Genomic DNA, 16,053 nt, shown 5'->3' on the forward strand with positions numbered 1-16,053 from the left:
AGGCAGACTATAAGGACAAAGAAAATGAAAACAAAAACAGCAGCAACAAAAACTATACTAATGAGACAGTACATGTGGGAACAGAAAGTATGCTTTATTTTTAAAAGCAGAGTAGTATCATGAAGAAATAATACAGAAAGCTACTCAGCAGAATTGTTTTTATTTTTTCCATATTTTTCTCAAGAACGAAAGAATTCTTAAGTTCCAAAATGAAGGCATTGTATGAGCTGATGTCATATGATTATGATATGCTGTGTCATAAAAAGCTGCATTATACCTGATGAACTCTGATGATAAAAGCAATACCTGCAATAAAGTAACTTTGGTCACATAATGGAAACTATTGCTATGCACATAACTACACCCATCCATCAACTAAGAACATGTTTATTCATCTCCTGGGTACAGGATGCCAGTGCTCATACAATAGCAGCATTGGACTCATGAAGGAAACCAATCCTGCATGGTGCTCCAGGTCATTGCTGAACATGCACACATACTTTCAATCCTGCTATTAGTCACTACTTTGGGATGTAGAAAGAAAATCCAGAAACACAAGAGGAGAATTTGAATGTTCCCCACAGGACTCTGGTGCTGTAATGTAGCAGGAGTAACTTTTGTGCCACCATGCTGCCCACTTAACTACATATCATTTGCAAATTCAATATACACTAGTGTATTATTAAATAATTACTTTGAAGAAATCTGTCCAGAAATAAACTGCTAGGTGACTTTGGCTAGGAAGATGCTACAAGGAGATTTCAACATTCACTTCACCGGTTTTAGAAATCATTGGGTTTCACTGGTTAAGCCTCAGGGCTTGTTAATGAACTACTGAAATCAATTTACCTGGAGTAAAAATTAAAGATTACTCTTATCCAAAGACATTTCTCAGGGCAACAAAACTATTTTAAAATATTACATTTTGGGTGAACTACCGTCCAATCAGAGAACAAAGACTCCCCTTGGCATTTCAGCATCATGTTTTGATTATAAATTTTATGTTAGGCAACTGTTCACTGCAATAAGTAGTTAGAAATAATAAACACTCTGCAATATAAAAAACAAACAATAAGCTGGCCTTGTATTTACAGTTAATGGATGTCTTACTTTCACAATAATAATCAATGTTTGTAAAATAATTACTTTCAGAAAAAAAGGCTAATGTTTTTACAATTTTAAAACTCTTAACAACACTTAGATTTACTTTATAAAGTAAGTCATATGAACTTTAAAACATAAAAAATAGGAAAACAAACTGCTTTTCTTAAGTTTTCTTGAACAATTACAGCAAGAGGTGCAGAAGGTGAATACATACTCCTCAGAAGATTATTTGGCAGCTTATGATATTACAGACTTAATGTTATTTCAGTAGCTTTGTGTATCAATGTAATTTAACAGTAAATTATATGCAGTCAGAATCAAGTTGAAAAAACACCTACATTATTTTCTTGAAGTTTTAGGTGGTGAGTTGCTAACATTCGGATTCCCAGACGCGATGTCAATGTTTTGTCCAAAAAATTCCGAATCAGAGTTTCATCCTAAATACAAAATATTAATTAATGTCGTTCTAACACATTATAGTAATGGAGAAGCAGAATTTATTGTTATATGAAATTCTAAGAAGACATTTTAAATGTAAAAATTCCTATAATTAACAAAATATAAATTATATAATTTTTCTTTTGGTGCTTGTTTTCTGATTTCTAAGAGGGTGAGTCGACTATGTGGTGTTCTGTTCTTTTCTCCGTTAAGATTGGTAACAAGTACAGTGTATTCTTACAGTAAAACAATTCAGCAAATTAACATTCTCTATCTTTTTGGTATTCCATCCATCCATTATCCAACCCGCTATATCCTAACTACAGGGTCATGGGGGTCTGCTGGAGCCAATCCCAGCCAACACAGGGCTCAAGGCAGAAAACAACCCCTGGGCAGGGCGCCAGCCCACCGCAGCTTTTCGGTATTGCTAATGAAACATTTTTTTTTTACAATAATGAAAAAAGTGGCTTCTTCCATTGATCAGTCATCAAACAGCCCTCTACTTAGTATCCACCTGGTACCTGCACATGCTTGCGGCACTCACGGAATCCTTCAGCCAGCATAGTCACCACATCTTTGTGATCATCCAAAAGTTGCTGGACCATTCTGCTGTAGCGAACCTCTGTCTCCTGATCTGTAATCTGTGGGGAGTAGGCACAATCCAATTAATAATGTTCTTTAAAATAACCATGTTGGTCTGACCTAGATTGTTTTCCATTAGATTTCAACAATGTTGTTATTTGTGGCATGCACACATTTTACAAGTAAAAACTGAAAGTGAAAGTAGAACACTAAATTAGTGGCTACAAACAAGGCTAGCACACAGCTCTGTACTATTATTAGCATAATTTTACAAACTTTGAAAAGTGCCCTGATTACATGTATTTAAAATAAAAACATTAAGGAACATAACATAATACTGCATTCAGAAATTCACTTATACCAATTCAGGGTCACTGGGGGTTGGTTCCTATCCAACCTATATAGGGTAAAAGGCGAAAATTAACCCTGGACAGGATACCAGTCCACAGCAGAAATTTAAAATGAAACTGGCAAAAAAAGATTTCTAAAGTTTCATTTTCAGCCCGTAATCAATCTCTATCTCTGATAAAGAGTCAGAATTACCTATATAGTCGTTACAATACTGTTTAAAGCCAAGACATGTTATCTGGTAAGGTCACCATTAATCCAGCTAAGACTGAAAAAATATTCCATCCTTATAAATTATTTTAATTTCTATAAAACTAAGAATTGTGATTAGCCACTCATCATACAGAGCAGAATAGATGTTCATGAATCAAGTTATACTTCACTTTTGTATTAATTCATGTTTATTTGCCTTTCATTAATAGGAACTTACTGCAATAAAACAACAATAAAGCTAGAAAATATATAAAGCAAAAGAATAGTAAAAATCCATGACAGAGATTTTTTCTTGACAATTTTCATAAATGGCATGCCCTCTAGTGTTTTAAATCATGTCTTACATTAAACAATTGAGAAGCAGAAGGCAGTTAGATGATTTCATTCATTGTTTTGTCAATACATGAATATAAAATGGTTTAGTAAATGTAGATTACCACAATTAGGAAAGTAGTGAGAAGTCAAGCAAAATGACACCTTTTATTGGCTGACTAAAAAGATTACAATACGCAAGCTTTCGAGGTTTCCCCTTGCAGACCAAAGACAAATGAAGAGGACTGGTGATGCTAAATTGTCTCTGGTGTGAGTCTAAGTGTTCAGCGAGGACTTGCACTCTGTTCAGAATTAAGTGGGTTTAGAAAATGGATGGATGAAACCTAAAGGGAGCTTTCCATGGTGCTGGTTTTGTAAATAGCCGAAGAAGGGTTCCCATGTGCTAAAATATGTGAATTACAATATGCTGGCATTTAATTGATTATAACACCAGTTTTCAGCTCCAAAATCATGTGAACATGGATGACAAAACCCGCAAAATCAAATATAAGACTTTCCTTCAATTGCTAAGACTATAAAACGATACACCTTCAGATTAATACTCTATTAGTACATTTCTGAACAAGTGCACTTTTATGGCTACAATCAAGAGATGGGCTGTAGAATATCATCTTTGCAGGATATGTCTAAATGATGAGCCAAGGTTTGACCAACCAACATCAAGAACTAAAGAAGTTTTTACCAGTATGGAGTGAATTATAATGGAGCTATGAAAAGTCATTGTGTGTAAGACAGCAGAAGATACAAAGATTAGTTATGGACCAAATTAATAATTTTTTCATGAACAATTAAAAATCAGCAAAACCCAGAATGTGGACTCCTGAAATAAGGACTCTCTGCATCCAATGCTCAAAGAAGAATCACAAGCTAATGAATTTGGACAACAATCAAAATAATTGTAGCATGGATATTCTTCAGCACCAAAGTAATTAAATGCCTGAGGTAATACTGCAAAAATCATGCACATACTTATTTATGATGCTGAGAGTGTATACAATACTTATTTTAGTCTTTTAAATCATGTCATCATCAAACGTATCTTATTTGTTTTGCCAGTTACAGAGGTCAATCAAGGTAAAGTGGTGTGGGAATCTGCCAACTATCCTCATTCTGCTTTATGATATTTCCCTTGCTCACAGTGGATGGGTAGCAAAGACTCCTCTGTGAAATTGTGAATTCAACAAAATACCACATCCACCTTCTTATTCAGACCTAACCCCATGTGACTACCACTTTCCCCACATCAGAAGGACAATATTTGATGCACTACCTCATTCATGAAGACATCATGCCAGCTATGCAAGAGTGCCTGCACAATCATTTTATTTGAGTGGCATAGAACAGCATTGTGAAATTATAGCAAGTGTATTTCTATTCACAGATAATACAGTGGGGGAAATAAGTATTGAATACGTCAACATTTGTTTCAGTAAATCTATTTCCAATGAGGCCATTCACATGAAATTCCCACAAGACATTGGTATTAACTCAAAAAATCCACAAATATAAAGAATTCACAACATTAAAGGTCATAAATAAAGGTATGTATAATAAAGTGGAATGACAGAGGGAAAAAAGTATTGAACACACTAAGAAAACAGTACAGCAAGACAAGGAAAGGCAAGGAACCAGTTGAAATTTGTAAGCAGTTAGGAAGTACAGTGGTACCTTGAGATACGAGTTTAATTCATTCCGTGACCGAGCTCGTAAGTCAAAATGCTTGTATCTCAAATCAATTTTCCCCATTGAAATTAATTGAAATGAGATTAATTCGTGCCAGCCCACAAGAAACCACCCCAATTTTTTGTTAAATGTTTTCAACATTAGAAAAATGTATTACTTGTGTTAGGCAAGTATAATTAAATAGTGCCACTGCACGACCAGCTGCAACTTTTTCAGGGTGTTTTTCTTTTCAATAAAGTCAAGTGTTAGGCAAGTGTCATTAAAGAGCGCCGCTGCATGCCCAGTTGTAACTTTTTCAGGGTGTTTCTTTTCTTTAACGTTTGAAACTTTTTCCCACATTACCAACACTTCCTTTATCTCACTCGCTTCATCTGTAGTTCCATCAACTCCTCCATTGTCAGTTCCTCGGAGTGTGTGGCAACAAGCTCTTTGATGGCTGATATTTCGAATTTTAGCTCGTAACTCAAGGCAAAAAAATCTACCTAGTGACAGCTCGTATCTCAAAAAAACTCATAAGTTGGGGCACTCGTATGTCAAGGTACCACTGTAATTCCACTTCCAATCTGTGCAAATTGTTATCAGTTGGGTTATACATATTGATTGGCTATGAAAAGCAAAGAGTTCTCCCGAGACATTAAGCAACCTGATTGATGCAAACCATATCAATGGAGCTGGTTACAGACATATTTCTAAACTTCTGAATCTTCCAGTAAGCATTATTGAGGCCATTATCTGCAAATAGAAGGGACATCACTCCACCACAAACTGGCCACTTCTCTGAAGTGTTCTGACCAGGGAATCAGAAGCATAGTCAGGAGTAGCCCAAAAGCTAAGGACTACATGGAAAGAGCTCCATAAAGACTTGGAGGAAACGGGTACAATTGTTACAGAGAATACAATAGGCAATGCACACCCTAGGTGCATGCACTCACCCTGCAAGACTCCATTAATGAAGAAAAGACACGTTGAAGCTCATTTAAAGTTTGTTATACAACATTTAGACAAGCCTATAAAATACTGGGAGAATGTAGTCTGTTATTTTTTGTCGTACTGCGTACCATGTCTGGAGGAGAAACATTTGGAGGTGGAGGCATCATGGTGTGGGGCTGTTTCTCATCTCATGGTACTGACAGACTTTATGTAATTGAAGGAACAATGAATGAGACTGAGAGATTCTTGAAATTAATCTGCTGCCAACAACCAGGATGAGAATGAGATGTGGCTGGACCTTCGGGCAGGACAGTGATCCAAAACATACAGCAAAGGAAACTCTCAATTGGTTTTAGAGAAAATTAAGTTGTTGGAATGAACCAGTCAATCACCTGACATAATTCCAATTGAACATTTGTGGAAAGAACTAAAGATCAGGGTTCACAAGAGTGCCTCCCCCCCAAAATCTTTAACCTTTAAAGACAATCACTTTAGAAGAATGTGTCAAAATCACATATGAGTACTGCAGGCGATTGCTTTCTTCATACAGAAGTGTCTTGAAGCTGTCATTACAAACAAAGGCTTCTCCATTAAGTATTAAATTAGCGTGTTCAATACTTTTTCCCTGCGTCATTACAATTTATTACACATACCTTAATTTATGGCCTTTAATGTGAATTATTTATATTTGTGGATTTATTGAGTTAATACCAATATCTGGTGAGAACTTCATGTGAATAGCCACACTGGAAATATACTTACTGAGCAAAATGTTGATGCATTCAATACTTATTTCCCTCACTGTATGTTCAAAAGTGCATGTTTAGTTTTACTAATACAGTATTTAGCAGGTCAAGTTAATCACAATGCATATACATTAATATGAGGAGGACGGCATGTGACAAATTCTGCTTTCATGCCTGTAAAGATCTACTAAGTCAATAGTATTATATCAAAGGAGGTTAATGTTGTCAGGTTAACATCTTTATGCTTTATGGGCATGTATTGCTTTCAAAATACCTTTACAGAAGACAGAAAAGAGAAAAAAGTAAGTACAAGCTATAAAATAAGTATTAGAAATTAATGAAAATTGTAAAACTTGCTGGATTACACTATGATCCCTTTTTCCTTTACTGATTCTATAATCCTAGATTAAAATTTTTCCCATGTCCATGTAGTTTTGTCCACTTAAGTTTCACTGCATAGGCTAAAGACTAAACTGACCTTGTGTGAGCACTGTGTGTGTCTGACTCATAATGGCCTGTGCCTCCTTTAGGATTGGTGCATGACATGCACTCAAACTACCAGAATCCCACTATCCTGAACTGAAATAAGGAAGGTTTGAAAAGAAATTAATGCAGAATATGTACAATATTTATGGCTTTTTTTTAAAACCTGTGTGGTTACATTATATTTGAAGTTTAGAGTGTGATGGTAGTGGAGGATTTTTTTAAAACATGTTACAAAAAATGAGGAATATCAGCAGCAGTATTCCAATCAGCTTTCCAATCATCAAGAAGTACCATAAATTTAATTTGTTTTCAGATTTGGCCAAAATAACTCAAGGTATAAGTATTTACATCCATGTTATCCATAATCAGCACTAATTATTGTACTATCACCGGACAATGGTTTACGTTCACCCAGTAAATCAGATATAACCTTAGATAGACAGATATACTGTAGATAGAGATACAGATAGATAGAAATAACTTTTTGCCCCCAAGGGGAAATTGTTTTTTACAGAAGCACTTTAAATAAATAAATACATACATACATAAATAATATATACATACTTTGAACAGAACACTTACCAGATTACTATAAAGCAAGAAAATGCAAAAGAAAGAAAAGTTCTGACTGGTTGTCACAGTCACAGTGAGCCATTACGCAGATGTATTGCTGTTGGTATAAATTACCCTCAGTTGCATTTCTTGACACACTTATGCTGAATAATTCTTTGGCTGAAAATACTCAGTGTTAGTGTGCCAGACAGGGGATGTGCAGCAGTTCTCTGTTTTGCTACTACCTTTAGGGGGTCCAGAGTGTGCCCTATAACTGAGCTTGCCCTTTTGATTAGCTTGTTGATTTGGTGGGCCTCCCTTGAAGTGATGTTACTTGCCCAGCACACCACAGCGCAGAAAAACACACTGGCCGTCACTGAGTTATAGAAGATGTGAAGGATGTCACTTCCCACATTAAAGGAACACAGTCTCTTAAGGAGAAAGAGCCTGTTCTGCCCCTTCTTATATGGTTCCTCTGTGTTCTGAGACCAGTCCAACCTGTCATTAATGTGGACATCCAAGTACTCTACATCCACACCTTGAATATTGACCAGAAATAGAAGCTCCTTGGTGTGGTGAAAGTCAACAACCAGTTCCTTGGTTTTGTTGTTAATATGCAGACAATTTTGTTTGCACCAAGAAACAAACTTTTCTACCTGACACCTACACTCTCATTCCCTTTATAAATACAACCCATAAGTGCAGAATCATCTGAGAATTTCTGCAAGTGAAATGGCCTGGTGTTATATTTATAGTTTGAGGTTTACAGAATGAGAAGAAAATGAAACAAGAACGTTCCTTGTGGTGCTCCGGTGTTGCTCACATCCATATCAGAAACACAGTCCTTGAGTCTCACAAACTGTGGTCTGCCTGGCAGATAGTCCACTATCCAGGACAGCATAGGCTCATCCACCTGCATATCTCTGATTTTACCCCATAACAAAGTTGGCTGGATGGTACTGAGGAAATCAAAAAACATAATCCTCACAGTGCTGCCAGCTTTCTCCAGATGAGAATAAAACTTGTGGAGCAGATAGATAATTGCATTTTCCACTCCAGTCTTTGTCCAATAGACAAACTGCAGTAGGTCCAGACAGTATACCACAAAAGGACTCATGAAGTGTAGGACCAGTCTCTCAAAGATCTTCATGATGTGAGATGTAAGTGCCACAGGTTTGTAGTCATTACATAAAGAGTTGCCTGCCTTCTTTGGAACAGGGACAATGCAGGCTGTTTTCCACATCAGTAGCACTTTCTAAAACCTTAGAGATAGGCTGAATAGGTGACAGAGGACAACGGAAAGTTGGTCAACACAGGCCTTAAGAACTCATAGATGGACTCCATCTGGTCCTGCAGCTTTTCCTCTGAGTGGTTTCCTCAGTTGTCTCCTTACTATGTCTTCAGTTGTGAACAGTGTACACTGATGGTCAGAGGTAGACTTGTCACTGGCCATTCCAGTTGACATGATAGACGTTCTTGATTAGTAGGGATGGTGTGGGGAGACTGGTCATTGGAAGAAGGTTGCAATGAGAGGAAAGCTCTATTAAATTTAATGGTATCTTTTAAGAAAAGGTTTTAATTTCTATCAAAAGCATGAACATTTTCGGGTGTTTCCAAATTTATGACTGGTAGTGTACATACAGTACATACTTGTTGAAAAAATTACTTTAGAGAAAGGAAGAAACCAGAGATTAAGGTCAGGTGTACGTATGACTATTTATATTTGCTGCTGATCAAGGCACCCGAGAATGATAGCGTGTTGCATGTTGTTTAGACAGACAAGTGAGAATTGTACTGTACACTATACTATGATTAGCACAATACTGTATTAAAAAAAATTAACAAAAACTTTTGTTGTGTCACATAGGCTCAACTATATTGTTTACTTTCTTATCTGTAAGGTCTTCCAAATGTGCTATTATTTGATAAAATGATACATTATTTATTGCACGGGGATGGAAATGTAGGGTGAACACAAAAAATATTTCACAAGAAAGATGCTATGTTGTTTTAGGTTGTTTGGCATTACTAGAAATGGTTGCTTGCAACATCCATTACCCAATTCTTTTATCTTTCTGTTTAGTTCAGTCTCATGTGAAATCCACTGTGGTATTCTCTCAGGCAAAAGCCAACAAGCCACAGTAATTTGTAAACAATAGAAAGTGTGGAAAAATCAAAAGGTCAAAAGATCTATTATAACTGCTGAAATGCAAAGGTTTTCTATTAGGCATCACTTTATTGTCCCTACTGCAAAATGCAAACATAGAACAAGTTACTTACAGGTGGGAAGTCTGACAACATGTGGAAGGCCCGAATGTAAAGTTCATGCTGAAAGAAAATAAGGCAAGAATTATAATACCTGCCATTATTGCCAAAGTAGTGCTTAGATCTAATCTAGTTTTAGCAGAAAGGAGTTATGCTGTTTTACAAGTTTGTTTCCTACAAGTCTCAGCAGCATATTCACCAACCTTCTATTTAAATAAATAAATAATAACTTTAGTGTCATACGAGTTCCTTTTTACTTTGGAGGTGCTCATAAATGTTCAAAGTAAACAAAAGATTGAAATTAAGGCTGATCAAAAAGTCTAAAATATCTGTGGGAGGAATATATTTAAATAAATGCAATAATCAACTGGATTTGTGTGATGTGCAAGAATCAGTGTATTGCACAATTTCATATTTAAAAAGATTTCTTTATAGTAAAATAGCACCAATGGCTCTTTCACTCAGCATTTATAGTTATTTCAACACTGACACAAGAATGCTTTTAAAAATGAATATTTCACAACTTTTATATTTTGTGCTATTATATATTATTATTGTTTAATATAGAACAACTTCCACTTCCAGTGCTCAAAGTCCTTAATACAAATAAAATAACAGCACATGAATACTTGCTTTCATTGTTCACATCAGTGACAAGATTTAGAAGGACTTCAGTTTCTATCTAACAATAAGACAATTTTGATGTGGGAATACTGCATGTTGTTATGACTACCCACAGAGCTGAAGGACATTTTATTGAAGACGTGGAAAAAAACTGGGTAAAAGTTCAGATGAAGTAAGATGTAAACAAAAAGAGAGCCAAGAAGGAGGCTGCCTCAAATCTGGGACAGAGCTCCTTTCCTTTTAGTAGCCCTGCTTTTAGGTTGCCATAGAAACAAACCTGCCATAGACTGGAGACCCTGCTGTTCAGGATTAACTTAACCAACCATTCTGACAAAAAAGAACACTGAAAAAATATCCTGAAATTATTATGGTAAAACACTGCACGGTATAAAAATGAGAGTTGGGCACCAGTATAAATTATATAAACAAGCATTCTATATTGAGTATTTTACCATCTCAAAGTATATGCACACTGCAGTAGACTATTTACAGGTACATATTTGTGACTGCAGCACAGGAAAGTGGGATGACAAACTGATTCGATTGTGGGGTGTGAACCTAGACTTAGTAGTTTTCAACATAATCTCTTGGCCTCCGGATAAAACGGAACGGATAAAAACCAAAATAATTAATTGACATCTCTTTGAATAACTATAAAAAGGGTTAGGGGTTCCATATTACTGTAGGACACAGAATACTCAAAATTCTACGCTAGCAGGAGGGCCCCTATGAGTCAAAGACTTGTTAGCATCATCTTACTTTGGTGTCTGTAAATGCTATAGTTCTTTGAATTGGGAAAAGGAAAGGCCAACTAATCCCAGAAGCAAATGGCTAAATAATAAAAATACTTCCTGTAGAATACTGAAGAAGCTCTGTTCTAGTACTCCAAATGTAACAATATTTGTTCCCATTCATCATCATTATTTTTAAAACAACTTTGACAGTAAGGTTATAGCTAAATAGCGCACCTCATCTGTTACCATCATAATTACAACATTCCCTGGTTTTGCTCATGTTTTTCACTTGTGGTCTCAAGAAGAACTCTAAACTCCATACTTCACCTCTTGTAACTTTAATAAGGATACAGGCATAATGCTGTTGCACAAACCAGAAGTATGGGTTAGTAATCCATTCACTGAATATAAACTGAATACAGGGGGAAAAAAAAGCATAAAGTTGCCAGCTCATTCTCTACCACTGACTCCCTACGTGTATCTGTGCACGTCATTTAACCTTCCCATGATCCAAATAAAAAATATATAAGCAAATTTACCATATCTAGGCATTCATAAAGCACCTTAGAATGCTGTTCATCATAAAATCTAGTATATAAAGTAGAGTCGATGTATGTATGTGTGCGTATGTTTGTTTGTCTACCATCCAAATCTGCACCGGGCATCCGATCGGCACCAAACTGGGGATGGGGCTCCTTTGTGACCAGGAGAAGGTCATGGGGTATGTTTGGTTGGGAAAAATGTTTTTGTTCACTGACAAAATATTCGGCACACGTCCCCGCACTTATCATTGACAAGATGGCTGCACGTTGCAACAGACGTTCACCGCAGCAGCTTTGGTCTCTGTGTGTCACTGTTTACCCATGTTTCTTTAAATTGCCAAGAGATGGCGGAAGTGTCCAAGTATGAGAAGGCCGACTCCTTTGATCGGGTGAAGGGGAACTGTCGTATGGATGTAAAACGTGAATGACCCAGTAAGCGTGACCGGCTGACACACCCACATTTCCGCACGTCACACTCCCACACGCACCGATAGTGCTGTATTTCTTTCGCCAACGCCCATTATATGCAAGCACGTTTGAACAGAGACTCGCCTTAAAAAGACAGCATCCTTCCCCCACCATTATCCCCAAATGCAGCACCGGTGGTATGTCACTTCTCTCTGTAGTTACCATCATCAACGTCCGTCAGATGGCATCACGGTTCAACACAGACACGCCTTAGAAACAGAGCACCCCTCCCCGACATTTTTCCCAGTACGATTTCAGTGCTACCCTTTCTCACTGGATTTCCGTATGTGTGGTGCTATTTGCTCGCTTTCCGACTCACTGTACGATTTCAGTGTTGCTCTTTCTGAGACTGGTGCGATTTGTTCGCTTTCTGATGTATTGTAAATAACGTAAATTCATCTCACTGTGGTGCTTATTCCGTATGTAATACCATGTAACACATTATAATTGTCCTACTTTTCGCTAATATACCCATGCCACCGAAAAAAAGACTTGGAAGGTCCACTTCAGATGCCACAAGAAAGTCTGTTTCAAGGGCTTCTGAGACGCCACAGCAGACAGAATCCAGAGTGGAGGAACTTACAATAAAATGTCAATCAGAAAACTGTTCTATTTCTATGTTCTGTTTCTTTCATTTGGAAAATTCACCGGTTAGAGATTCCCGGGCAATGCCGGGTACTCCTGCTAGTATTATTATATAGAACAAATTGGATTGTTTCAAATGAGTTGAGAACTGCAAAAAAATGCCTTTTCCCACCAAATCTACCTGCATATTTAATCACATGTGAAGTGAAACACATACTGTAATTTCAGATCTGAGATCACTGCATATAATTGTCATAAGAAATGATAAAAAAAAATTTCTCAAGCCAAAAGCTATTATAATTCAAAGATTTGCTACCAATGTAATATTATTGGATATATACTGTAACAGTTTATTTCTTATTCAATTTGAAATCTGTGCATATCACGTATTATAGCTGTATAGTTGTTAGAGCACACTTGGCCTGTATTCAGGGAAGGGTACTATACAAAAATAAATGGAATTGACCAGCTAAAGAACATTTATGGAGAGTAAATCAGCAAAGACTAGGTGTCTGGAAACAGGACTGCGGCAACACTGTGGTGTATGATAATCAAAAAAATTCAGCACAAACAAAAATGCTTGAACATTCATGGGCAAAAATCTGTATTTTGTCTAACCCCAATGTTCTGTTTACTTGATATATTCCTATGAATACCTATACAGTTTGGAATTGTCCTCTATCAAGGTTTTAGTTTTTAATAGTAGGTTCTTTATTTGTTACTCTCCCCCACACATTTTATTAGCATAAGGATTTTAAAGTTGTATTACAATGTAGATGTCATAGATCTGTAAAACAAACAATATTAAATTTTGTCAAAATAACTCTTCTGTCACCCAGCAAGAGAGCACAAAAAAGGTAAAAAAATGTAACATGAAGTAATCATTTAAATATAACCAAAATGTTAACAATGGTACAAACGTTTGAATAGGACAAGACTGATAAATGCCTGCTAGATTTTAATAAAACTGCAGATATTCTTTGTAAAGTGAATTTATGTTTCCCTAATTTTAACTAAAGCACAACAATCACTTTTCAATTGGATTATGAAAGACGGGAGCAGCTTAAAGATGGATTCTTCTAAATGAAGAAGATGAGACAATATATTTTAACTGTGAAAAGTCATTGCAATAGAATGTTTAATTTGAGTCTTGTTCTTAAATTAATAATGTATTGCAGCATTGTTAATTTTGTAAAGCACTTTATTAAGGAGCATACCATTAATGGTATTTGATTGATTTTAACATCTCTCTCAATCTGTTTCTGTCTTCATTTTTTTTCAGTTCAAATTAAATAAATAAAAATTGAAAATGGTTCTCAAATGAATGTCTTCTTCCTCATTTACTACCTTATATTTTCAGAAGAGACTTTTTATTACATCCACTTTAATCATCAGTTTCAGACCTAAGTCAAAAATATTTTGTTGACAAATCTCTTTTTTGTTACACGTCAATTTGTTTTTCATGTTTCTATGCCATGCCTTTTGGATAAATTTTGTTTGAAAAACATTATAAAATTCCCAAAAGAAATATTGACCCTCAAAGTCTAGAAAGCTTAAAATTTAACCAGTGGATGCTTATCCATTCTGTAGAAAATCAATGTCAGGACACTTACCACCTGGAGTATTGTTGGATTGCATCCTATAATGAAAGGCAGGCTACGGAATCCTTTTATGCGATGTGCAATTCTGACAGGTAGTTCCATGTGGAGGTACCTGGCACTGCTCTACAAGACACGGAAAAAGTGAGATTAAATCCACATTTTACAAATTAAAAATCCAGGAACAAAGCACCAAATTGGGAATAACACAAGCATACCATATCTAACCAAATCAGAAATGTTTTAGAGGAAAGTGAACCTAATAAATTGATGTTTATAACCATCTCTGATAGTGAAATGCCCTTAGATTATAGGAGATAGTAAGAAACTATAAATCAGTTCAGATGACTGGATATAGTTTCAACTGTCAAGACTATGCCAAACAGACTATCCAAACAACTGAATCAAGCTATTATTAATAAAAGAAAAAAAAACTTTTGAAGGGTAATTCCAATCTGTCAAGATAAAAAGTTTAGAAATGTAACATTATGGCTTTGGGGATATGGTTAGAATAGAATTATAAGCCAGACAACTGTTAGACCTCATTGATATTTTCTTAACAAGGGGTTAATCCCCACCTTTGTCTTCCATATGTAGATGAACACAACACAATGAAATGTTTTATATAGCACTTTACTAAGCTTAAAAAAAGCTACTTACAAGGATGTGGCTCCCATCTGGTGACTTCCCAGAATACAGCATAGTGGTAGGAGTGAGGCGAACAGAGGGCTAGAAAAGCAAAGGAACAGTTAAATTCCAATTAACCTCACTGGCCTGTTGGACAAGTACATGCTTGTGTAATTTCGTACAGAGACGAGTTTTGTCCAGTGACAGCATCTAGACCCTTAACAGTAAAACTTCTCAGATTACTAGCTAATTAAATTTTTAAATCAATCTTAAAATATAGAGAATCTTAAATGGTTATAGTTCATTACTTGACAATAAATATTTCAAATAAAAGCAATGCGTTTAAAGATGGCTAATGCTAGCTCATTTTAAATTTCATTATCTTATGTTTACAATTTTAAGTGTATGATGGCAGCATCGTATAAAAAGAAATGAATTATTTTTTACGACTTCAAAGAATACCATTTGTATGAATATGCTGATATTGATATGCTAAAAAAATAATCTACAAGTACTGCAGATCAGGATGAAGTACTTAAATGGAGTGAAAATAAAACTGTAGATCTGCCTCTTCCCTCATCCACTGGTGAAGAATCCTGTCTTTAATTTAAACACACAGCATTATGGGAATGATGTCTTTCCTGTTGACAATAAATGCAGCACTTTCAGTTAGTACCTGTTACTAATATTTTAGCAAAAATGCATACAATTTGGATGTTTTCACTGTAAAAATATGTATTGGATATACAGATTATGCAAAATGAATTACAAGAGAATTTGTTTTCTTTTTTCCATCGGTGTTTTTCACGTTGTTTGCCACTGCCCACTGGTCAGCAACTAACCCTGTTCAGTTTTAATATTCAATAATTAATTTCTCCACAAAAACATGAGATTACAAAGATTTCTTGGCCACCATGACCAACTATATGGGATAAGCAAAATGAAAAATATGTATCATTTTTGGGTGGAGTATTCATTTAAGGAGACAAAGTGGTTACAGCTACTGCCACCCAGGCCAAAAGACCTTCTGGAATTTCTTTTTGTCTATTGTTTCAACAGAACATATATATGCTTCTTCTAGGTACTCTGATCTCAGCTCACAAAAGATGAATATTTTAGGTTAATGGGTGGCTCTTAATCCACCTGCTCTAAGTGAGGATTGGTGATTCCAAGCAAATACCTGCCACCCAATTCA

General features: G+C 35.9%; 1 protein-coding gene across 1 annotated transcript in view; it reads right to left on the reverse strand.

Annotated features, from left to right (window-relative positions):
* bckdk (branched chain ketoacid dehydrogenase kinase) overlaps positions 1 to 16,053 on the reverse strand; it is a 38,720-nt gene that overhangs the window by 20,477 nt on the left and 2,190 nt on the right. Inside the window, exons 2-6 of the mRNA XM_039756613.1 lie at positions 14,892 to 14,960; positions 14,247 to 14,357; positions 9,696 to 9,743; positions 2,064 to 2,183; positions 1,443 to 1,541 (exon numbers count right to left, since the gene is read on the reverse strand). Coding sequence (XP_039612547.1) covers positions 1,443 to 1,541; positions 2,064 to 2,183; positions 9,696 to 9,743; positions 14,247 to 14,357; positions 14,892 to 14,960 — 447 coding nt within the window. The remainder of the gene's footprint in view (positions 1 to 1,442; positions 1,542 to 2,063; positions 2,184 to 9,695; positions 9,744 to 14,246; positions 14,358 to 14,891; positions 14,961 to 16,053) is intronic.

The sequence above is a fragment of the Polypterus senegalus genome, chromosome 6 (assembly GCF_016835505.1).
Source record: "Polypterus senegalus isolate Bchr_013 chromosome 6, ASM1683550v1, whole genome shotgun sequence".
NCBI lineage: Eukaryota > Metazoa > Chordata > Cladistia > Polypteriformes > Polypteridae > Polypterus > Polypterus senegalus.